Raw genomic sequence first — 24,563 nt, 5'->3', positions numbered from 1 at the left:
CAGAGTGGGGAGCAGAAAAGACAGACGAAATACACTGCTGAGGGGAGCAGTGGGTGCGGCAGGAGAGGTCTGGTCGCCATGTGGGACCCTCGCCGACCGGCCGGGGATCGAACCGGCGCTGCAGAGGCTGCAGGTAGCCTCGCAGCCCAGTGCTCAACTGCTGCGCCACCAGGGGAGGCCCCTATTTTTTTTAAGATTTATTTATTTATGCATATAAGAATTGGGGTACATGACAGAGGTGTGGAGGGTGAGAGGATTCACCAGAGACAGAGTGTGGAACAGAACAGGCAGATTGACTGAAATACACTGCTGAAGGGAGCAGCGGGCGAGACAGGAGAGGTCTGCTGCAACTGTGGGTAGCTCCCTGGCCAGCTGGGGATCGAACTCATGCTGCAAGGCTGTGGATAGCTTCACAGTGCTGTGCTTAATCCCTTGCGCCACCAGGGAGGCCCATATAGGTCACAGTTAAATGTGATTGTATATCCACTATATGCTAGTCCATTTCTTGGACTTTTAAAAAACATTGACACATCACCCATATAAAATGAATCCTTTTATTAAAGTATACACTTTAGGGGCTTTTAGTATATTCACAGTTTTGCAACCATTACCACCAATTCTAAAACATTTTATCACCCTAAAGAGAAACTTACTAGTAGCCACTCCTCCTTCCCCACTCTCCTCAGTCCCTAAAAACTACAACTCAATGGACTTGCTATTGTGACATTTCATGTATATGAAATCATATGTAGTCTTTTCTGTCTTTTCTTTCACTTACCATATTTTCAAGTTTCCTCCATTATTTAGCATTCCTTCATTCCATTCTGTGGCTGAATAATATTCCATTGTATGACTATACCACATTTTGTTTACCTGTTAAATTTTTTTTTTTAAAGATTTATTTTATTTATTTATACAAGCACTGGGTACAGTCAGAAGCGCGGGAGGGCGAGAGGATTCACCAGAGCCAGAGCAGGGAGCAGAGCAGGCAGAAGGACCAAAGTACACTGCTGAGGGGAGCAGCGGGCGGCAGGAGAGGTCTGCGTGCCATGTGGGACCCTCCTCCGGTGGCCGGGGAGCAGCTGGAGATCCAACCGGCACTGCAGAGGCTGCGGGCAGCTTCGCAACCCAGCGCTCAACCGCTGCACCACCGGGGAGGCCCCTACCTGTTCATTTTTAAGAACATTTGGTTTGTTTCTACTCGTGGCTATTAGGAATACTTCTAGGAACATCTGTGCACAAATTCTCACGTGCATGTATATTTTCATTTATCTTGGAAGTGGAATTACTCTATCGTATGTTAACTCTGTTTAACTTTTGAGCAACTGTCAGACAGACTGTTTTCCTAAGTGGCAGCACCATCTTACATTCTCACTAGCAATATATGAGGCTGTCATTTCTCACATCCTCATTAGCACTTGCTTTTATATTACAGCCATCCTAGTGGGTGTGAGGTGGCATCTCGTTGGCTTCATTTCCTAATAACTGATGGTGTTGAGCATCTTTTCATGTGCTGATTGGCCATTCATCTCTTTCCTTTGGAAAAGTTTTTAGTCAGATCCCTTTGTCATTTTGGCTTCTCTTTATGGTTAAATTATTAGTTTTTTATATATTCTGGATTTTCTCTTTATCTTACCATCAGCCTGTTAAACAGGTAGATTTATTTCTATTTCATGGCTGAAGTGACCAGAGATTGGAAGGTTTTAGTAAGAGGCAAGATTGAATTGACACCTGTGATTCTCCAAAGCCCAAGTTCTTTCCACCACTCCATATTGTTTATTGATGATGAAGTAGCTTTTTTTTTTTAATAGAGGCATGTTTTTTATTTATTTATTTTGTTTTTTGTTTTGTTTGTTATACAAGCACTGAGTACAGTCAGAAGCACGGGAGCGGGAGGGTGCGAGAATTCACCAGAGCCAGAGCGGGGAGCAGAGCAGGCAGAAGGACCGAAGTACACTGCTGAGGGGAGCAGCGGGCGGCAGGAGAGGTCTGCGCGCCATGTGGGAGCCTCCTCTGGTGGCCGGGGAGCAGCCGGGGATCGAACCGGCGCCGCAGAGGCCGCGGGCAGCCTCGCAACCCAGCGCTCAACCACTGCGCCACCGGGGAGGCCCGATGATGAAGTAGTTTTAACTGATGAAGGTTAGAGAGTGGCTACACTAGTGGGTTGTTAATAGGAAGATGAATGTCACTGGAATTGAGGCTAGGGTATTAGAAACATTATCAATTGGTTGCTGAAGTCAGTGGTGGCAAGTCTTAGAGATAAAATTAAAAGATTGGATTAGATGATCCCCAAGTGTCCTTCCAATTCTGAAATTCTGATTTAATAAGACTTTCTGTTTTGTCCAACATCAAAACAGCAAGTCATGAAAAGTCAACTTCTTAAATATTAGGACAAAAGGAAAAACTATCCGCTGTGCATATCACTCTAAAGCAATGGTCCCTCTGAGAATTTTCATCCTGATTTAATAGTGAAAAAAAATATAACTGATTTGCTTTCATAGGCTTAAAAAAAAAAGAGAGAAAGCACTTTACATTGGTGGCTCATTTGCCACTTTCCATAACAAAAATGAGTTATGGAAAATGGGTTTCCTTTCCTGGGTAATCAGAATGACTCTCTACTAAGCTAAGACCAAGAGACTTCTCAGAGGTTGCCCAGGCACATACATAGTTATTTTGCCCCAAATGCATAGCAATTTGTCTAAAAAAAGGACAGATGGGGAAAAAAATAATAAAGTTTTAGTGGCATCATCTTGGCTCTCTCTAACACCTGATGATTTCTAGGGACTCATTTAGGAAAATTTTAATACTGTCTAGAACTGCAAAGACCATGAGCAAGCAAACTGAGCCATTAACAAAATAAAAATGTGGTTTTAATAAGAAATTATAGAAAATGTGAATATTTTCAATTAAATATTTTATTGAAAATAGTTAATTTAAAACATATACATTATTTAAGAAAATACATGTTATTGGTAAAATACCGGATTTTTCATACAAGGATTGTTAAAATTTTACTCACTCTTATCACAGTGGCATTTTCTTTTCCTACATGAACACTTTGCTTAAGAGTAGGGTCTCTAGTGCCCTCTGGTGAAACTTCACAAAACTGGGCCCAAAGAGTAACTCGGGCCCTACAACTCAAGACAAAAGAACAGTTAAATGGCAGAATTATTTACTGCCTCTTCACATTGGACAAGTTCTGATTTGCTGCCTTTTCCCTCTGCCTAAGAGAAAGGCAACCTCCTAGATGACTCTATCAGGGAGAATGTTTCTCCCACTGACACTCAGCCAAATTCATAGCAAAAATACTTTCTTCCTAAGTTTTTATCGTCATTGTCGTCTTAAAAAAAAAAAAAAAAAAGCCTGTCACCAATGGGAAAAATAAGGTGGGAATATCTCTAAGTAATTCATGTTATCACTCAGGCTAAGGGTGCGGAGGAGAGGCAATTTACAGGACAGTAGCTAAAGCTTGGAACGCAAGAAAAGCTTTTTTAATGGTCCCTGATTCTTCACCTAGGCACTGTGACTTCAGTCAACTCTGTATCTAGTTTCTGGGAGAATATAACCTCTTTTCTCAGCTTTCAGGAAGCAGACCTAGTCCAGAGAAGGGTTATTTCTAAAAGTAAACATCAACAGAGTCTGAGTTCATTCTCCAGGCCAAATACTTTGGACTTGAGGTTCTTCAGTTCTCCTTGTATCTTATGTGCCCGTCTATTGCTGTCACGGACTTCACACAGGATAGCAAGATCCTGGTTTGCTCGGGTATTAAGTGTTGCCTAGGGATTTAGAAAAGAAGGAAATGATTATAGCGTATGCCAGGGATAAGAAATCAGTTGTAAAGGCAAGGCTATGCTAGCTCTTTTGATGAGATTTCTAGTATATGGGATAAATTCAATCCTTAGTTTATTTAATGGCTAACTGAAGGAAGGAAAATGTAGGGCAGAATCAAAGCAGAAAGGACAAGAGAATCTTTGCTTTCCCATACAATAGCAAAGGAGCTCTGAGATAGAGATCAATAAATAAGCAAAAAAGAGACTAATATAAACAAGAGTATTGGTAAGGTCACCAAAGAATGAAAGAAAACATCTTTTCTTTCTATAATTAACCTTATTTGGAACACAATGATCATTTAGGGTATGTGGATGACTGGATAAATCTCTTTAAGAAGGCTCTTGAGGCAACTTCAATTCTAAATAAAGCTGTGTCTGATAGGGGAAAATTACTTTATTACTCAATTACTCACTTTCCTCTTTGTAAAATAGGCACAGTTGTTTTAATCCACTTCTAGAATTGGGAGGGATGAAACTTTCTATTAACTTTAACTCAGATGGAAGTATAATGATGTAGCCGTTCAATTATTTCAGTCTATTTTTGTTTTCTCTCTAGCATGTAGTTGTTACACCAATTTTAGTGAGGATTAATGGATGGTGATCCATTTAATGAGCCACCAGTGGGGAACAGTGTATCTTTCTTCTGTGGAACCCTCTAACCATGTTCTCTCACTTATACCCGCTTTCTCCCTTTTGGTAATTCAGGACCAGCAATTACCTTATAGACTATCTGCTCCAAGTCTTTCAGCTTCTGCCGGAGAGCCTTAATATCTGTCTTAAATCCTTCTACTTCCAAGCAACGCCGGTTCTCCAAGGCCTCATACCGCTTTGTCATTACCTGTAGACGCTTCCCCATCCTGTTAGTGCGATCCTAAATATGGGGGAGAGGGAAGGCATTTATGAAAACAAGGAAATCATTCCCAAGCCATTCATACTTCCCATTCCATTGTAAAAGGCAAGAAAATTTTTTTTAAATTAATTTAAAGATTTATACGTTTATTTATACAAGCACTAGATACAGTCAGAAGCATGGGAGGGTGAGAGAATTCACCAAAGCCAGAGCGGGGAGCAGAACAGGCAGACCGACAAAGTACACTGCTGAGGGGAGCAGCGGGCAGCAGGAGAGGTCTGTCGCACCATGTGGGACCCTCACCCGGCAGGTGGGGATCAAACCGGCGCTGCAGAGGCTGTGGGCAGCTTCGCAGCCCAGCGCTCAACTGCTGCACCACCAGGGGAGGCCCTAAAAGGCAAGAAATTTTGTACCTTGAAGATCTCTCTCTTTACTCCCTCTTCCTCACGAATTCGAGCAAGTTCTTCCTCTAGGGATATGCACTGCTCTTGGTACATATTGGAAAGTCTTTTCTCTTGTACTAATTTATCCTTTAGAGACTGCAGGCCAAAAAGGGGGCAAAAATCCCAGTCAATATTTAGTACTACAATTTGGTTAATTCAAATAGCATTTGAGTAAACAACAAATAGAAAGCAAGAATTTCCAGAAGTATGAAACAGTTAAGGAAGAGCAAGGAATTTTGGAGACTATCTGAAAACCTCTTATTTCTAGAGGATTCTTTTCACTCTTTTAAAAAAGTATACTTTTTGTTTGTAGAAATTTTTTAAAATAAAATATTTTGGGCTCTGAAGAGTCAGATAATGAAACCAGAATTGTCCCAAGTAAGACTTAAAATATTTGTTTTGGGGCACATTTCTGAAGTTTTTCTTTAAAAAGAAAGAAACCTCAATGACAATACTTATTATACATGTCCCACTAAGCAGTCAAAATGATCTTTACAAAACCTAAATCAGGTATGTTATATTATTACATACAATCCTTCAAACACGAAACAATGTTTAGAGTTAAAATTCACATTCCTTACTAAAACGGCCCCATAAAATCTCCATGATGGCTGTTACCCAACCCTCCAACCTCCTGGGCACCACTTCCTCTTTCCTTATTCCTCTACAACAATATGACATCCTTCCTCTTCCTCGATCATATTCCAGGGCTTATAAACTTCCTTTTCTTTCTGCCTGGAATGTTCTTTTCCTACATCTATATCAAGCTTAGTTCCAATTTTTTTTGACTCAACAAGATGCCAGATTTAAGAGAGTATTCCCATGTTCCTCCTCAAAAATAACCTACCAGCAGGGGGCCTCCCTGGTGGCATAGTGGTTAAGTCTCAGCACTATACCGCTCGGACTTAGTTCAATCCCCGGCCTGGGAACTAACCCACATATGGCAGAGCAGACCTCTCCTGTCTCACCTGCTGCTCCTGTTAGCAATGTATTCCAGTAGATCCACCTGTTCTGCTTCCCACTCTGTCTCTGGTGAATCCTTTCCCCCTGCACCTCTGGCCTACACCCCAGATCTTCTATACCTAAGTAAATAAATAAATCTTTTTTTAAAAAAAGTAGAGGGACTCCCTGGTGGCACAAGGGGTTAAGAAGCAACCTATGAGGCTATTCGCAGCCACTGCAGCATGAGTTCAATCCCCGGCCAGCCAGGGAGCTACCCACATGGCGCAGCAGACCTTTCCTGTATTGCTTGCTGCTTCCCTCAACAGTGTATTTCAGTCAATCTGCCTGTTCTGTTCCCTACCCTGTCTCTGGTGAATCCTCTCACCCCCCCACACCACTGGCCTGTTCCCCAGTTCTTGTATGCATAAATAAACAAATCTTTTTAAAAAAAGTAGACGACCAGCAACTACATATAATCTTCACATCATCTTTTTAATTCCTCAATGCCACTTTTTAATAACCTATCATTTTCTAGGTTATTTGCTCATGTTTCTGTTCTTTCTCACTCTTTAAAATATACATATCATGAAGGCAGACCTTGTCTAAGCTTATTTACTGTTGTAACCTCAGAGCCTGGCCTAGAGCAGGAGTACAATAATTACCTGCTAAATGAATGAATAAATGAATAATCTAGTCCCCAAACACTATGAAAATGAGCTACTATTTGAAACCTATTTCTTGAGGTTGCTGCTACAGCATCCTGGACTGAATGAATCTTGTATGACAATTTTTAGGTTCTTTTATGCTCTGAGTTCTTTCAACTCCTCTAGAAAAATAAATAGTTTTTGTTAAGATATAAAGAAACTACCTTGATATATTCATTTTGGCTATGATGACTCTCATGTAAAACTTGCCCAACTTTTCCAACTTTATCTTCTTTCTTCTTACACTGCACCCTGTATTGCTTAATTTTTGACATCAAATGATCCTTTTCAAGCATCCATGACTTCTCTTTAGTTTGGTTTTCAAATCTGAGTTGCAGGAAGTCTTTGGTGCTCTCAAAGAGCAGTTCCTGGGCGTGATGGAGACTGTGAGAGAAAGTATAAAGCGGACATGAAGATGCTTTCACAGTACATCTGACACATAAAAGTTATTTTCCCAGTAAAGGGGAGATAACTGGTTTTTTTTTTTTTTAAATCATGCAATATGGGGCCTTCTGGTGGTGCAGGGGTTCAAGTCAGCACTATCAAGCTATTGGCAGCCACTGCAGCATGAGTTCGATACCTGGCCAGGGAGCTACCCACATGGCGCTACCCACATGACCTCTCCTGTCTCGCCTACTGCTCCCCTCAGCAGTGGGGAGTCTGTTCTGCTCTCACTCTGTCTCTGGTGTATCCTCTCACCCCCTGTACTTCTGGCCTACACCCCAGTTCTTGTATGCATAAATAAATAAATCTTAAAAAACATTATGAACAGTTTTAACATGCTTAATCTGAACACTGGCAATCTAAATCCTAGGGGACAAATGTAAACATTACCCAAGCTCATTCATTCCTAGATTGGTCTTTACAGATATACTTTCCTGAGTGCTATTTTCAGGTGACAGAATTAAAAGGACTACAGAAATATCTCCACACAGCTTACATAATGAACTAGTTCCAGGTACTAGACTGCACAATATCAATTATGCCTCAATAAATAAAAAGAGCTAAGTCATGTGTTCTGAGGATTAACATAAGTTCTAAAATGTCAAAAATAGCCCTGCTTTTGTTTATGCTGTCCTCCACATGTAAATTGCAAATCTTATCTTTTTTATCTTATCAAATCTTATCTTTTTTCAAGGTCAAGTTCCTCTATGAAGTCATCTCACCAACTTAATCCTATTGGAAAACTCCATTGTTGTTCTTCTTTTTAACATTTTAAAAGGACAGGGTTTATTAGGAAAAGAAGAAGGTGAAAAAGAGAGGTATCAGCATAGACACAGGTGGGCAGAGAGCTCGGGAAAACTACATTCTCTCAATTCCTTATCAGTTTAAATCTTTTCCAGTGTTGTAATTCAACACTTGCCTACAAACTGTGTCATGTTTTACATGTCAACATGCATGTTTTCAACACGAGTTATACAATGTATCTTACTTACCATTTATTTTTTGTCTGCTACCACCAGATTGTCAAGGACAGTACTAACTACTGGGCAAACAAAAGGCACTAAATAGATTCCCACTATTTCTTGAGGTTTAGGAATAGCCAAACAATATTTCTATTTTCAAAAAGGAATACCCTAGGAGTTAGGATCTCATCTATTTAACATCAACACCTACAAAATACTGTCTCAAATAATCAAACCACTTGCAGAAAGTATACAGACTATGAGGCAATCACTGTAGTTTTCCACTGAACACAGGCCAGATCCAACTTAGCTCTTTTCACGAGCAATAAGGTACACAGATAAGGGGGAAATGATAGCATAATGCCAGGCACGAGTAAAAGTCACCAGGTGACTGTGTGTTTGTGTTATGTGTGTACACTGAGTCAGTTACCACAGGGCTCTCTCTTTCAAGTAGTAATTTTATTCGATCCTACAATTACGTTCTCAATTATAAACTGGCCTTATTAATGTACAAATGGTTTGAAAGTGACACCCAACAGTCAGTCATCAACGGCCTTGGGTTTCATGCCATTCAATATCCCTAGGATGATCTAACTGAAGGAACTGATCATGTGGTCAGATATGTAGGTGATACTAAACTAGAATGGGTATTCATATAAATTTATCCATTTCATAAAATTATAAATTATTGTGACAATTTAAAAATACTGTTCCCGCAAAAACGAGTACAATTCAATGAAGAGCGAAGATGCTATGCTTAAGTACAAAATACTAAAAATAAAAATGAAGCCTGAGAAGGACTGGCCAAATGTACACATATCACCGTGTTATACAAAACAGTGCTTTTAAGGGTCAGAGATTTTGAATATCACTTCCAATTTTAATCACTACATTTTGAAGTAGAGGAAGTGGAAGAGATGTTTGAGAAGACAGTAAAAAGAAGGGATAAAGAATGCAAACATGACAAAAAATTGTTTATTTTAGCAATAAGATGCACTATATTTTAAAGATAGATGAAAGTTTCAAGTTTTATAAAAATAACACATATCTTGTGATCTGATCACATACTGGATTCTTTGGAGTTACATTTAAAAGTGGGAGAGAAATAAATAGCACGTTTTGGGAACTGTTTTATTATTAAGGAATCCAATTCTATGACTGTCATGAAGCCCAGGCTGGGTAATAGTAATGAGTTTTGGAGTAACTACATCTACTCTGAATTTTCAGGTTATAACAACAGTCTTCTCTACCTCAAATGAAAACCCAGATTCATAAGCCTCAATTGTTAGGGGGAAATGATGTCCTGAGTTAATCCCATACAGGCTTTGTGGACCCCACCCCCACTCCAGACTAAAGCCATCAAGACTCTGGGAAAGACAAATCCCATCACCACCAAGGGAGGGTGGCTGGGACCTGAGGGTGGAGTTGGGTAGCCAGGTTGGATATAAAAAACCAAACACATGGGCCTTGGGCTCTCTCTGGCTTGCCATCGCTCGCCTCCTGGCTTCACCGCTCCTGGCTGGCGGCCAACTCTGAGAGCGCCATTTTGGGATTCCTGATTGGCGGATCGGGTAGGACTCATTTAAAACTTTGTCTCCCACTTTTCTCCCAGAGCTGTACATTTCCTCATTTCCCCTTCCCTTGTAAATAAACCTTTTATTAACCTTTCACGTGTGCCTGCAGTAGAACATTAATAAGTCCTTTTAAGCGCGCGGGTGAGGACCCACAGTCAGGCACCCCGTTTTGTACCGGGGTTGCTCTACAACACTATGCCTGACCTTATTCCTGAAGATGCCAAAGTCAACTATGTAGGAGGTTTTATCAGAGGAGAAAACGACTTTGTCTTCCCATAAGACAAACCTTCTACTTTGCTTTATGAGGCAGATAGCAACCCCAAACCACGAACAGGTTAGGATCTGCGCAGGCCTCAATAAAAAGACTATAAAATGTAGGATATTGGAGCCTCCTTAGTGGTACAAGGTTTTAAGTCTCAGCACTATAAAGCTATCAACAGCCATTGCAGGATAAGTTCGATCCCCAGTCAGCCAGGGAGCTAACCCACATGGCACAGCAGACCTCTCCTGTCTCGCCTGCTGCAACTCTCAGCAGTGTATTTCAGTAAAATCTGCCTGTTCTGCTCCACAGTCTTTCTCTGGTGAATCCTCTCACCCACCCCATACTTCTGGCCTGTACCCCAGTTCTTCTATGTAAAAATAAATAAAATCTTTAAAAAAAATAAAAGGTAGGATATTTAATGCAAAAAAAAGGTGTTAAGATAGGACATGACAAGGATCATCAAACAAATATTTTTACAATGCTCCTACTATGCATACATGGAAGGGCAGAGATTACAGCAAGGCCCTGGGAGAACAAAGATATAGTTAACAATAGGTGGTGGTAAGTACTATCACAGAGGCATGCAAATCATTAGGGGAATGTGCAGGAGGAAAAGCTTAATTCCAGGTGCCTGCCACAAGGCCAGTGTTGCATAAACAATGAAGAGTATTAGTCTGCTTGAAGAACAAGGTGAATAACAGCAAGAGGAGTTGAGACTGAGAAGGATAATTTGGTGTCAGATGATAAAACCCCTAAAAATTCATGCTAAGGTATCAGGGCTTTATCATAAAATAAATGGGAAGGTAACACACATTTTTAAGCAATTACAAACACTAAATGGAGGCGCTAATTCATACCAGTGAGGAAGACTGCAGAACACAAAGGGGCCAGTGATAAGAACACTTTAATTACTATAACAATTCAAACAATAATATAGCCTAAACTCGTGTAGTAAGAATGAGAGGGCAGAGCGTGATCTGAAGCTTCTTGGCTTCTACTTGATAGGGTTTAGAAGTACAGAATAAAGGGAGTAAGGATAACCCTGAGGTTTCAAGCTTGATGCAACTGGATGAAGGTTGTATTTTTAAACTAAATGGAAAAAACAATAAAATAGTAGGTTTGAGATGTGGGGAGAGCTGTTTATTGAAAAAGAAAAATAAGTTTGGTTTCAGTTATGGTAAATTTGAGGTGTTCATATTCAATTAAAGATGTCTTTATAGCACAGGCCAGGTCATGGAACCAGACAAAAGGCTAAGAAGGGTTAGACAGGTAGAAGAACCAAGGACAAGTGCTAGAGAAATCAAGGGAGATTAATTTCAAAGAGGGGGTGGTCAGTGATGCCAAATACAAAGAATGACACAAATTACAATGAAGACTATAAGGAGAATTGGTCATAAAAATTAAGAAGTCAATGATCTTAGAAAGGGAATGCTTAGAAAAATGGTGGGGATGCAATAAGATTGCAGAAAGATGAGGAAAGGCAGGCAGAAACAAAAACGTATGTACAAGAGAGCTTGCATTTTATTATCCAGTGATATCAAGTCATAGTTTTCATAGTCATGAGGGGCCAAACAAAAGAAAAGACTCTTACTACATTGAGTCAGATAACTTCAGTGGATAAAAGAACATTTATTACCCACTAAGATCAAGCTAAAATACCAAAATGGGTTAAACAGACATGAGGAATGCCCAACAGCTCTTCAAAAAAAGAATGGACAGTATTCCTGGAAAAGCTTGGATACCCACCTACACAGAGATGTAGAGGTCTCAGATGAAGACCTTTTTTTTTTTTAAAAAAAGATTTATTTATTTACACACACACAAGAGCTGGGGTACAGGCCAGAGGTGTGGTGGGTGAGAGGATTCACCAGAGACAGAGTGGGAAACAGAACAGGCAGACTGACTGAAGTACACTGCTGAGGGGAGCAGCGGGTGAGCCAAGAGAGGTCTGCTGTGCCATGTAGGTCACCTCCCTGGCTAGGGATCAAACTCATGCTGCAATGGCTGCAGATAGCTTCATAGTGCTGACGCTTAATCCCTTGAGCCACCAGGGAGGCCCCAAAGATCATTTTTCAAGATCCTTTTAGTTTCATTATCCTGTGCTGCTGAAGTACAGGATTGCTAATTTTTAAAACATTTAAAATATATATAAAAATAAAATCTGTTCAGCACGGTTTTCCTGAACACTCACTTTTTGGTAAGTTCTTTGATTCTGTCCTGATTTCTCTGGTGATGAACTTGTATTTCCTCAATGCGAATCCGTCTGTCCTCCATGAGTCCTTCAACTTGCTCTCTAGAAAGCTTGGTCTGTTCTTCCAGCTGGGCCTGCAATGCTTCCACCTAGAAGCACAAGTCAACAGGGTGAGGAGGCCCACAAGGAGGGGTTGCATTCTTGTCCTGCTGCTTCTTAGTTCTTACTACAAGTGAGCCTTTCTCCAGAAAAATTTTTAAAACATTCAAAAGCATAGCAGAAAAACAATAAAAATGTCAACTGTATTCTTCCTAAATTAATGTCTTATAAATTGGTTAGGCTACATAAGAGCAAACTGTCTTGGTCTGGCAAAATAAACTCTGTACCTGTAGGGTAAGTGATTGTACGTCTCTATGGTATTGCTCAGAACTTTCTTCCTTCTCTTTCTTGGTCAGTTTTCTTTTGCTTACTTTAGAATCTAAAATAGAAAAAAAAAAATTAATGAAGACTTTTACTTAGTTTTTCTTTCTGGTATTCAAGTATCAGCATTGCTTTGTAGAGGACTTCAGTCTCATTTCCTATAAGAAAAGGAAAACATACAACTAAGGCTTCAATTTTTGAAATAGGAATAGAGGTGCCCCCTGCACCTCTAGCCTCCACCCCAGCTCGTATATGCATAAATAAAAATAAAATCTTTAAAAAAAAAGTTCAGTAAGATCTTAGATCACTAGAGGCATTATGAACAGTCATTATCACTGTATAATAGGGGAAAAAAATCTAATTATACTATGTTTTTAAAATCTGCCTCAATTTATAATGTTATGGTTGGTACCTGCTCTGAAAGCTGAAGATTCATTCTGTTCACATACACCTACAGCCCGGATAGTCTTTTGCAGAATGCTGACCTGAAGAAGTTAAAAAAAAAAAAAAAGTATAGAGGTAACCTGAAGTATCCTTTAATCTAACAATTCTCATTTCAATTTTAGTTCTACAGATCAAAAGTGTTCATGAGGGCCTCCCTAGTGGTGCAAGGGGTTAAGTCTCAGCACTAAAAAGCTATTATCACCAGCCATTGCAGCATAAATTCGATCCCCAGCCAGCCAGGGAGCTAACTCACATGGCACCGCAGACCTCTCCTGTCTCGCCCACTGTTCCTCTTAGCAGTGGATTTCAATAGATCCACCTGTTCTGCTCCCCACTGTCTCCGGTGAGCCCTCTCACTTCCCACAACTCTGGCCTACACCCCAGTTCTTATATGCATAATAATAAAAAAAAGTGTTCATATATTAAATTGGTTAAAATTTATATAATAACATAGGAATGTCATGCATGAGACCACACAGATAGAGTAATGAACCGGATAAAACCTAATGTTGTGATATAAAAAAAGAAACGAAAATTCAAATTTATTTAGCATTATCTGTTAAAGAAAAAGAAATCCATCTTTGACAAGAACCTTTAGGAAAGTAATGGAAATAGATGCACGTGTAGATATGCAAAATGATAGGACAAAAAACTCCTGGAGGCACTGTTTATAGAAGCGAAGGAGTGGATGAATGAAAAAAGAGCTTCATCTCTTGGGTAGAGAAGTACAGAAGACTGCCACTTTTACAGACAGATTTCTGCACTCTTATGTGTTTGTTTTAATAAAACCACACTTTACTTTCGTCATCATTATAAACAAAGATTAAAAAAGAAATGTGAATATTGAAATTTGCCCCCACATCAAGTCTGCTCTTGTTTTCCTCTCTAATCATATCTGAAACATCTACTGTTATTCTTTTTTTCTTTAAGATTTATTTATTTATGCATACAAGAAATGGGGTGTAGACCAGAGATGTAGGGGGTGAGAGGCTTCACCAGAGACAGAGTGGGGAGCAGAACAGGCAGATCTACTGAAATATACTGCTGAGGAGAGCAATGGGTGAGAGAGGAGAGGTCTGCTGTGCCATGTGTGTTGCTCCCTGGCCGGGGATCAAACTCGTGCTGCAGAGGCTGGCAATAGCTTGATAGCACAGTGTTTTTAACCCCTGTGCCACCAGGGAGGCCCCTATTCCTTTATTCTTTAGGCTTCCAAATAGTCAAATGAGGTGAATAATGATACTTCCTAAGGTTTTTGAAGAATTAAATTAAAAAATTCCTTGAAAACTTAGATGTACATAAGTCTATGATAGCTAATTCTCCTATCTTCTTTAGCAAGTAACAAAACAGCTCTAATTATGTACCCTCACCTGAATTTGCTAAGCATGTTTGCCATACTATGCTTTACCAAATATTACTTACCTTGTGGGGAGGCTCCTTATAAAAATAGGTGACTTCTCCAGTGTCTGTTCCCACAAGGGTCAAGAGATTCTGAATCTTTTTCTTGTCTTCTAGTTCCCTGCATTTCTCATAGGAAGCAAGTACACATTGCATTGAGAATAAGTCAAATTTTCTGTTTAAAGGGTCTTCCTTATGACTTAATAATTTTCAAAACTATGTAACTTCAAATTAAAATTGAATAGGATTTATCTACACTGTAGTTCTATTTTTAAAATATCAGGTATTTACGTTTTAAACATGCATCTGGGGAACTGCTTACTAGAAATTAGAGTCAAAAAATGATCTTCTAGGGCCTCCCCTGGTGGCGCAGTGGTTGATAGCTGAGCTGCGAGGCTGCCTGCAACCTCTGCAGCGCCGGTTAGTTCCCTGGCAGCCGCCGAGGGTCCCACCAAAAAAAAAAAAAAAAAAAGATCTTCTATCCTCATCAGTCATGCTATAATCTAAATAATTTTTCTCAACTTTTCATATATGAACTTGAAAAATGCAATAAATTGACTAGTAAAATAGAAAATGAATGAAAGAACTTTAAAAATCAGGTATTTATATTCAGGAATGTGGAAAGACTAGAAATTAATATCTAGTTGGTTCTAGAAGGGAACTGTACTGTATGCTGGGATACCCCCCTCAAATTCCCCTCTTCAGGACTAATGAGTTCATTACCCCAACTGCCAACAATTTTGCAAACTAATTGCTCACAGGTGAATTTCTCTTGAGAACATCCCTCAGACAAGAAAAACTGCCTTACCCAACTATCTGCCCAAGGGACAGCTTGTGCCCAGTGAGAAATTACAAAAGGATAGGGCCTGTAGGGCACCCTGAGGCCTATTGTAACTGAATCACAGCTCACCTTTTCTCCAATTAGACTTTCCTTATCCCTTCATAGGTGGTTATTCCTGTGAGCACTCCCCAATTAACTTCTGCAAGTCAATCTCCATTGCAGTCTATTTCCCAGGGAACACAATTGAGACAACTGGTATCAGACATGCATCAAGAAAGTAAACTCTGGGCCTCCCTGGTGGTGTAAAGGTTAAGTCTCAGCACTAACCACGCATGGTACAGCAGACCTCTCGTCTTGCCTGCTGCTCCCCTCAGCAGTGTATTTCAGTAAATCTGCCTGTTCTGCTCCTCACTGTCTATGGTGAATCCTCTCACCCCCTGCACCTCTGGTCTACACCCCAGCCCTTGTATGCATAAATAAATAAATCTTTAAAGAAAAAAAATATTGTAATTATATATGGGAACAGAGGCTAAGTAGAGTTATTGTGGTGGTGGGAATTTTACGGGGATGATACCTGAGAGAAGAAAACATACATTGTACAAAAAGGAAGAATGATGTAAAATATATATAAATTTAAAAAAAAATTTTAAAAAGAATAAAACAAAAAAATAAAATTCACATGGAATCTTAGGGGACTTTGAATAATCAAGACAATTTTGAAAAAGAAAAAAGCTGGAAGACTCTCACTTCCTGACTTCACAATTTACTACATGCCACAATATTCAGCACAGTGCCTGGCATAATGACAGGCATAACAGAAATAAGTCTTGCATATATGGTCAAATAATTTTTGACTATTGATGGAGAAAAGATAATGGTGCTGAGAAAACTGAATAGCCACATGTAAAAGAATAAGACCCTCATCTAACACCAAAAAGGAGAAAAGTTTTATATGGAAGATTATAAAGGAATGATGGAGAAAGACTATATTTCACTAATAGGTTTAATGAAATGTAGCACAGAAAAGATGAAGGGAGAAAGCAACGAGAGAAACTGACCTATCTGGCTGAATGCTCACATCAAACCAGGTACTGTATAGAATCTACCTGTATTGGGGTCTACAATCTTCCAGAAGCTGATATTGTGCATCTCTCACACTCTAAAATCTAGGCAGTTTTGCTAATAACAGTAAAGGGGCCTATCGCATATCTGTATGAATTCAGAAAGTGTCCTCTTTGAGCATACACTACTATATTTGACTATATCAAAAAAGTTGGAGCTGAGTCCTGTTCCAGGCATTGCCCCAGTTGTTAGGAGTTGCCTCTCGTAAATTGATTTCCACTCCCTCATTAATCATTAAGGCAATACTAAGTCCTACTTCTTTGCCTCTCAAAGACTAGCCTAGCCTCAGAATTCCCAGTGGGGTTGGCTAAAGCCTCTGTTACCACTGTATCAGAGTTCAAATTCTTCCTCTGCCCAAGTCTGTTAAAAGATGTTAATTCTGATCGTGAACCATCCCACAGGTAGAATCTCCAGCTCAGAGCTGAATCCGGGGAATAAAACCTAAGAGAATAACTGTAGAGAAAGCTGTCTTCTTTAGTGTAACTTAGAAACAGAGCTCCAAAATTTCCCTTCTCCTTGGTACCTGATTCTCAGTCGGTCATTTTCCGAGTAAAGGCGTAAAACGTGTTCCCGCTCCTGGAAGAGGCAGACCTGCATATCACTCAGCGCTTTCTGCAATTCAGCAATCTCTTCCTCTCTCTGCTGTAAATCCCATTCTAGTTTATGCTGGGGGGAAAAAAAGTAGTTAGAAAGATACTGGACTTCCTAGGAGTTATCTTCTGGATATGGTGGAGTCAGTTCGTGTTACATGCAAGCAGAACAATAGTTAAAGAAGTGAGGCATGAGAGGATTTTGTTAGAAAGAACAAAATGTCAGAAGATGACATGTAACATATTAAAGTCAAGGAAATACAGAGATGACAATGAAGTTAGATGCAGAGGGTGAAATTTAAGAGAGAACAAGATATAAGACTTTACAGGTGGAACAGTTTGCGGGGTGGGGTTTATGACCCAATGAGGGGCTCAAGAGGTGGGTGCTAGATTGGGCAAGATTGGGCTAGAAGGGAATAAAAAGTGACAATTTTTTATAAAATATTTGCTTGTGATATGAGCTGGCACTTCTTGACCTTCTCTGATGAACAGACTTAACAAACTTAATCAGCATGCCTGTAGGGTGTACATCATTTCCTTTGTTTACCTGTCCTTCACAAACTTCTTTATATAGATCCAGTTTCTTCAATAGGTCCTCATTTTCTCCCTCACATTCAGTCATCTTCTTTTGGTAATATTCCAGAAGCTCCTGAGAAGGGCAGAGGACAGCCAGACGATCTTCAATAGAAGGTAAGGGAGTTGACTGCTCCACTGAATCTGAGAAAGACACTCCCCTGCACCTGGTGAAACTTCTGGAGCCAGGGGCAACGCCATGTCTGCAGGCAGTCGTTGGCCTATGTGAAGTCAGAACGGACATATTCATTAAGCTGTCTGACCATCCATGAGACAATTTCTTAAATAAAAATAGGGTTTATGTTCCTAAAGTGCTCATAATTAAGGTGCTCATAAACCTGAAAGTTCAATGTTATAGGTCAGTGAATCATATCATGAACTACTTTCTAAGTAGTAAAGGTTTAAAGCTGGATTCACAATACATGTTTGAGAGTAAAAAGGTCATTAAAGGAACAGAATGTAAATTGAGTAAGACAAGATCATTACCGTAGAAAATTTAATGCTACAAGACATAGAGCAACAGAAACACTGAATGCTGCTGGTGGAGTGTAGTTAGGTAAAATGGCAAGAGAGCAGATTGGCAGACTCTAGTGAAATTGCAATTCCTCGTCCTATTCACGCACATATGTACAGGGTGACACATCTGAAAATGTCCCTGTGTAACACTATTTCTAATAACAAAACCAGTAAACTTTCCAAATGTCTGTCCAATAGATAGACCAACACTGTCAACTGAAGGTTGGACAAACAAAAGCAAACAAGAGACTTAAACTATAATAATGGAATTCAGAAATTTAGAAAACAAATGATGCAAAAGTAGAGAAACTGTCACGTGAAAAATTAATCCAGTTAGGCTATCTGCCTGCAATATATAACAAAACAAAATAGACTGCAGAGTGGGGGCATGTTATACCAGAAGCCTAGCGCTGTAGTAATTAAAGTCAGCATGTTTAACAAGTGAACATGACTAGAAAAAAATTAAAATTTTCATTTAGCTAGCATGAAGGAAACAAATCTAGTATTTCCTCAATCATTAGAAGTTGTGAGAGAAATACTATTTTACTCAATACTTCATGTTTTCAAAGGAGGTTGCCTTACAACAACTCCAGAAATAGGTTCATGAATAAACTAAGAGGCTATTTCTGAGATTTTGTAGGTGAGAGTTGTGGCAATGAGTACAAGAATGAGGTGTCATGAAGCAAGCTGATGGCAGAACAAGAATTACAAGTCCCCTTGGTTTGCATGTTGATTGTCTCCTCTGTTCTAGAACCAAGGGTATTATATCAGACCCACTGAAGCTGCCTGAATTCAGGTATTAACATTTATTAAGTTGAAGTTTTACAGCTAAATTTCACATATTAAGAATAGAGAATAAGGTCTACCATATTCCAAATCCAGAGTTTATTTTTTTTTTATTTTTTTTTTTTAAAGATTTATTTTTATTTATTTATACATGAACTGGGTACAGTCAGAAGCGCGGGAGGGTGAGAGAATTCACCAGAGCCAGAGCGGGGAGCAGAGCAGGCAGAAGGACCGAAGTACACTGCTGAGGGGAGCAGCGGGCTGCAGGAGAGGTCTGCGCGCCATGTGGGACCCTCCTTCGGTGGCCGGGGAGCAGCCGAGGATCGAACCGGCGTTGCAGAGGCTGCGGACAGCTTCCCAACCTAGCACTCAACCGCTGCACCACTGGGGAGGCCCCAAATCCAGAGTTTAAAGGTACACTTCCAAAACCCTCTTGTCCCTAAGCCAACTTGGAGTAAAGGTACAGTACTAAGCCTCGAAAATAAGCAAACATCTTACTTTCTGCAGACGGGGGTGTGGACAGGGGTAAAATTCATGCTGTCTTGTTCACACCTGTCAAATACACAAAAATTCAGAATGAGGGATCAGGAACAGAGAAAAACAGATTGGATCCCTCTTCAACATCATCAGAAGTGCCTGCTTGATGAGAAAATGTGATATTTTACAATGTACTACTCTTTAAAATATTTTTTTTTTTAAAGAAAAAATTTTTTTAAAGATTTCTTTCTTTATGCTTACAAGAACTGAGGTACAGGCTAGAGGTGTGTGTGGTGGGGGGGGGTGAACGTATTCACCAGAGACAGTGGGGAGCAGAGCAGGTGGACTGACTGAAATACACTGCTGAGGGGAGCAGTGAGCAAGACAGGAGAGGTCTGCTGCGCCATGTGGGTCAGCTCCCCAGTTGGCTGGCCAGGGATTGAGTTTCCCTTGTGCCACCAGGGAGGCCCTCTTTAAATCCTGTATCCATTAGCTATCACCCACGTGCCCCTCTCCAGCCCTAAAATGAATGAAGATGAGATGAGGTGTCATGAAGCAAGCTGAGGGCAGAACAAGAATTACAAGTCCCCTCGGTTTGCATGTTGTCTCCTCTGTTCTAGAATCCAAGGGTATTATACCAGACCCATTGAAACTGCCTGAATTCAGGTATTAACATTTATTAAGTCGTAGTTTTTCAGCTAAATGCTAATTTACTTTCTGAGCAAATGCTAATTTACTTTCTGTTTCCACAGATCTCTCCCTGTTCTGGACTTTCATATGAATGGAATCATTTGGTTTGTGGTCTTTGATGACTGGCTTCTTTAACAAAGTGCTTTCAAGGTTCATGCATGTTGTAGCATGTATCAGTACTTCCTTTTTATGGCCAAGTAACATCCCATTGTATCAATATGGATGTCATTTTTTTTTTTTTTAAAGATTTATTTTTATTTATTTATATAAGCACTGGGTACAGTCAGAAGCACGGGAGGGTGAGAGAATTCACCAGAGCCAGAGCGGGGAGCAGAGCAGGCAGAAGGACCGAAGTACACTGCTGAGGGGAGCAGCGGGCAGCAGGAGAGGTCTGTGCGCTATGTGGGACCCTCACCTGGCGGCCGGGGATCGAACCAGCGTTGCAGAGGCTGCGGGCAGCTTCGCAACTCAGTGCTCAACCGCTGCGCCACCGGGGAGGCCCATAGATGACATCTTAAAAATGAATTTCACTGTTGTAAAAATATTTAAGGGTAACCTGGAACTTTAAAAGAAACTTCTAACACCCTGCAAACTCCTCCTTCTGAGTGACTGTCTTTACTCCCATTACTATTGCACATCTACAAAAAGTTGTCTAGGCCTCCCTGGTGGTGCAAGGGGTTAAATGCCACACTATGAAGCAATCCGCAGCCTCTGCAGCACGAGTTTGATCCCTGGCTTGATCCCTGGCTGGCCAGCCAGGGAGAGACCACATGGTGCAGCAGACCTCTCCTGTCTTGCCCACTGCTCCCCTCAGCAGTGTATTTCAGTCAGTCTGCCTGTTCTGTTTCCCACTATGTCTCTGGTGAATCCTCTCACCCCCTGCACCTCTAGCCTGTACCCCAGTTCTTGTACACATAAATAAATCCTTAAAAAAAAATTTAACAGTGTTCAACACATATAAGCATTCAATAAATACAGATTATTATTATTTTCACTGAAAAATTTCCTTTTGTTCGGCTCCACTTTACTTACAACTAACTATCCATTTCGTTGGTAACATCATTATTCCCATTGCTTTTATGATGACCTCTATCATCTAAAACACTACCTGGCATGGTGTAACGCTTACTTGTTGAATGAACAAATGACATCTCTTTCAATCTCCTGATTTGATTTTCTAATTATAGAATGGACATTTTCACCACCTACATGTCTCATTGGAACTTAAAAAAAAACTCACTTAAAAAAGTCAAACAGGGCCTCCCTGGTGGTTAAGACACAACCTATGAAGCTATCCGAAGCCTCTGCAGCACGAGTTCCATCCCCAGCCAGGGAGCTACCCACATGGTGCAGCAGACCTCTCCTGACTCGCCTGCTTCTCCCTTCAGCAGTGTACTTCAGTCTGCCTGTTTTGCTCCTCACTCTGTCTCTGGTGAATCCTCTCACCCCCCCCCCCCCATCTCTGGCCTGTGCCCCAGCTCTTGTATACATAAAGATATAAATCTTTAAAAAAAAAATCAAACAAATGCAAGAAGACTTAAAAGTTACATATTTTAGCAATCTGAACTGACCCCTCTCACCTAACACATCACCTTCTTCATCCAAACACGCTCCTTCTGACTTCCAGATTTTAGTTACTAATTCACCATTTTCCAATGAAAGCTTATGCATCATTTGATTATTCCTTCTTGTGACCTTCCCATTCAACTATATGAAAATTCTGTATATCTATCTCTAAGGTGACTGTGTTAATTCAGGCTCCCCCTATCATTCTACCCACTCTACTACAATGGCTTACCCACCTCTTGTCTCTGCTGGGTCATTTTCTTAAAATTCATCACTGATTCCTAGTAGCCTAATGTATTACATCAACTTCAGCTAGAGGTCATGGCTTTCTATACAAGGACCAAACCTATCTCCCCTGTCTTATTCCCTTTTACTTCCATAAATGTACCCAAGGCTTCCAGTTAACTTTCTTGACTCCATGCCTTTGTTCATAAGCTTTCCTCTGTTCTCATGATGAAATTGCCTGTATTAGGAAAACTCAAATACTACCTCCTTCATCTCTTTTCAGGGCCTCTCCATCCAAACTAAGTTATTAAGGACCTCCCTGGTGGCGCAGGGCTTAAGGTTTCGTCAGCGCTATCAAGCTATTGCCAGCCACTGCCTCATGAGTTTGATCCCTGCCAGGGAACTAACCCACATGGTGGGGCAGACCTCTCCTATCTTGCCTGCTGCTCTCCTCATCAATGTATCTCAGTAGATCAGCCTGTTCTGCTCCCCACCCTGCCTTTGGTGAATCCTTACACACAAACACTCCCCAGCTCTGGCCTAGACACCAGTTCTTCTATAAATAAAATAAATCTTAAAAAAAAGAAAAAAATAGGGCCTCCCCAGTGGCGCAGCGGTTGAGCGCTGGGTTGCGAAGCTGCCCGCGGCCTCTGCGTCGCCGGTTCGATCCCTGACTGCTCCCCGGCCACCGGAGGAGGGTCCCACATGGCGTGCAGACCTCTCCTGCCACCCGCTGCTCCCCTCAGCAGTGTACTTCGGTCCTTCTGCCTGTTCTGCTCCCCGCTCTGGCTCTGGTGAATTCTCTCACCCTCCTGCGCTTCTGACTGTACCCAGTGCTTGTATAAACAAAACAAACAAATAAATAAATAAATAAACATGCCTCTATAAAAAAAAATGTTTAAAAAAAAAATGATTTGAAAACTTAAAAAAAAAAAAAAGAAAAAATAAGCTATCAAAATGCTCTGTTAAAGAACTGCATTTGTAATTCTCTACAAGTTAACACATTAACAGTTTTTGTTCTCTTTTCTCCCATGACAGTGTACCTTACTTGTGATAGAAACAGCCTTACTCATGAGTATACCTCCCAAAGAAACACTGTCCTGTGTATAGATGCACTAATGGGTTTTGGCTAGCTAATATTTCTCCATTTCTGTGAAATCCTTGTTTAGGTATATAATTTTATAGCTTATCAACTTAAAATCTAATTAGCACTTTGGCATTTATTACTTTATTTACCTCCACAACAACTCTGATTAATGAGTTTATTCTCCCTTATTTTTTTTTTTTAAGATTTATTTATTTATGCATACAAGAGCTGGGGTACAGGCCAGAGGTGTGGGGGTTGAGAGGATTCACCAGAGACAGAGTGGGGAGCAGAACAGGCAGACTGACTGAAACACACTGCTGAGGGGAGCAGTGGGAGAATCAGGAGAGGTCTGCTGCGCCATGGGGGTAGCTCCCTGGCCGCCAGGGATGGAAATCGTGCAGCAGAGGCTTCGGATAGCTTCATAGGCTGCATCTTAACCCCTTGCGCCACCAGGGAGGCCCCAATTGTCCCTGAACTTTAAAAAACGAAGAAACTGAGGCTAAAACTAGCGTGGGGTGGGAGATCACAATTCCACGCCATCCACACTCCGAACCCTTTCCCATTCCATCGTGTCCTGACTCCTCATTGCTACAATTTTCCAGTCCTCCCGCACCCCGAAATCTCTCCCTTTGCAGAGTCTAACTTTCCACTTCCGGTCCCCAATTTTAACGACCCCATTTTCCCGTTCACATTCCTCTAGTGCGCAGTTACATCTCCCTCGCCAGGCGTTTTTCTTCCCAAAGCCCCATCCATAACCCCCGCGCCCGGAACCCGAAATTCTATACTCACGCCGCACTAAGTCCTCAGAGTCAAGGAATCCAACCGAAAAAAAAAACAAAAGTTAAATCGAGTGGCATCGCGGCGCCACGAACTGTATAGGAATCCATCCAATCGCCTGCAAGTTTACACAGGTCTTTGGATTGGGCCGCCAATAGGAAGGCTAGTCTCACAGAGGCACGCCCAGTTCCCGTTTTTTCCAGCTGGCGCAGTTTACCGCGCAGAGGCCGCCGGGAAGTGTAGTTTTACTTCTGCAACCATCTCTGCGCGGCGGAAGTAACCCGGCTGCCACTCAGCTCAGCCTGCTACTGCTAGAATGTTTGGGGTATAGGGACCAGGATAAAGAATCTAAGAAAGAAAAATTCAAGATCAACAAACAACTGTGAACCAGAGACACACTATTGGGGGGGGCGGGGAAAGGCGGGATTGGGGTCAAAATAAGGGGGTTGCAATTGTATGAGGAAGATAAAAATAAAATTAAAAAAAAAAGAGTGTTTGGGGTCTGCACGCAGCGGTTTAAGCTTGCTTTACCACCTTGTTTTCATGAAAAATGATGCAGAAATACGATGTGTTATTATAGAATGGACACAGGATTGTTCTGTGTTGTCATCGATAAGCTTATTTTCGAATGTGAAGCTTTTGAGAAGATAGTTTCACTTTCAATGAACTGATGACCTAGAGCTAGTATAGGACCCAGTTTTGATTTGTAGTCAATGGACGATGTGTATGAACGCTAGTATTTTTGTCAGACAGGAGACACTACTTTGTTTACTGGGAGGTGTAAGAAACTACCTGTACATATAAGCTAATTCAAAACCCAAGTCCAGAGAGAATGGGGTAGAGGTAGGGGAAAGAAAGGCACTTTATTCTCAGAGGTGCAGCTATTGGAATTTTTCACTGATATTACACCTG

General features: G+C 40.8%; 1 protein-coding gene across 2 annotated transcripts; it reads right to left on the bottom strand.

Moving 5' to 3' along the window:
- Positions 1-2,959: 2,959 nt before the first annotated feature.
- CCDC77 (coiled-coil domain containing 77) lies at positions 2,960-23,783 on the bottom strand. 2 transcript variants are annotated; one of them, XM_054696555.1, is made up of 13 exons: positions 23,664-23,783; positions 20,412-20,509; positions 19,328-19,381; positions 17,502-17,748; positions 16,888-17,030; positions 14,486-14,582; positions 13,035-13,107; positions 12,589-12,680; positions 12,203-12,351; positions 6,934-7,153; positions 5,094-5,219; positions 4,549-4,701; positions 2,960-3,776 (listed from the first exon to the last, which is right to left on the bottom strand). In XM_054696555.1, exons 3-13 carry the CDS (start codon positions 19,363-19,365, stop codon positions 3,630-3,632), a joined length of 1,485 nt encoding a protein of 494 aa, XP_054552530.1. In that variant the 5' UTR covers positions 19,366-19,381; positions 20,412-20,509; positions 23,664-23,783; the 3' UTR covers positions 2,960-3,629. The 2 variants fall into 2 exon arrangements, with proteins under 2 accessions (XP_054552530.1, XP_037370483.1); XM_037514586.2 differs by lacking the exon at positions 20,412-20,509.
- Positions 23,784-24,563: the final 780 nt, after the last annotated feature.

The sequence above is a fragment of the Talpa occidentalis genome, unplaced genomic scaffold (genome assembly GCF_014898055.3).
Source record: "Talpa occidentalis isolate TD23 unplaced genomic scaffold, MPIMG_talOcc4v2.1 talOcc4.16, whole genome shotgun sequence".
Lineage (NCBI taxonomy): Eukaryota > Metazoa > Chordata > Mammalia > Eulipotyphla > Talpidae > Talpa > Talpa occidentalis.
The sequence above is the reverse complement of the archived record's forward strand: the minus strand, read 5'-3'. Positions and strand labels throughout refer to the sequence as shown.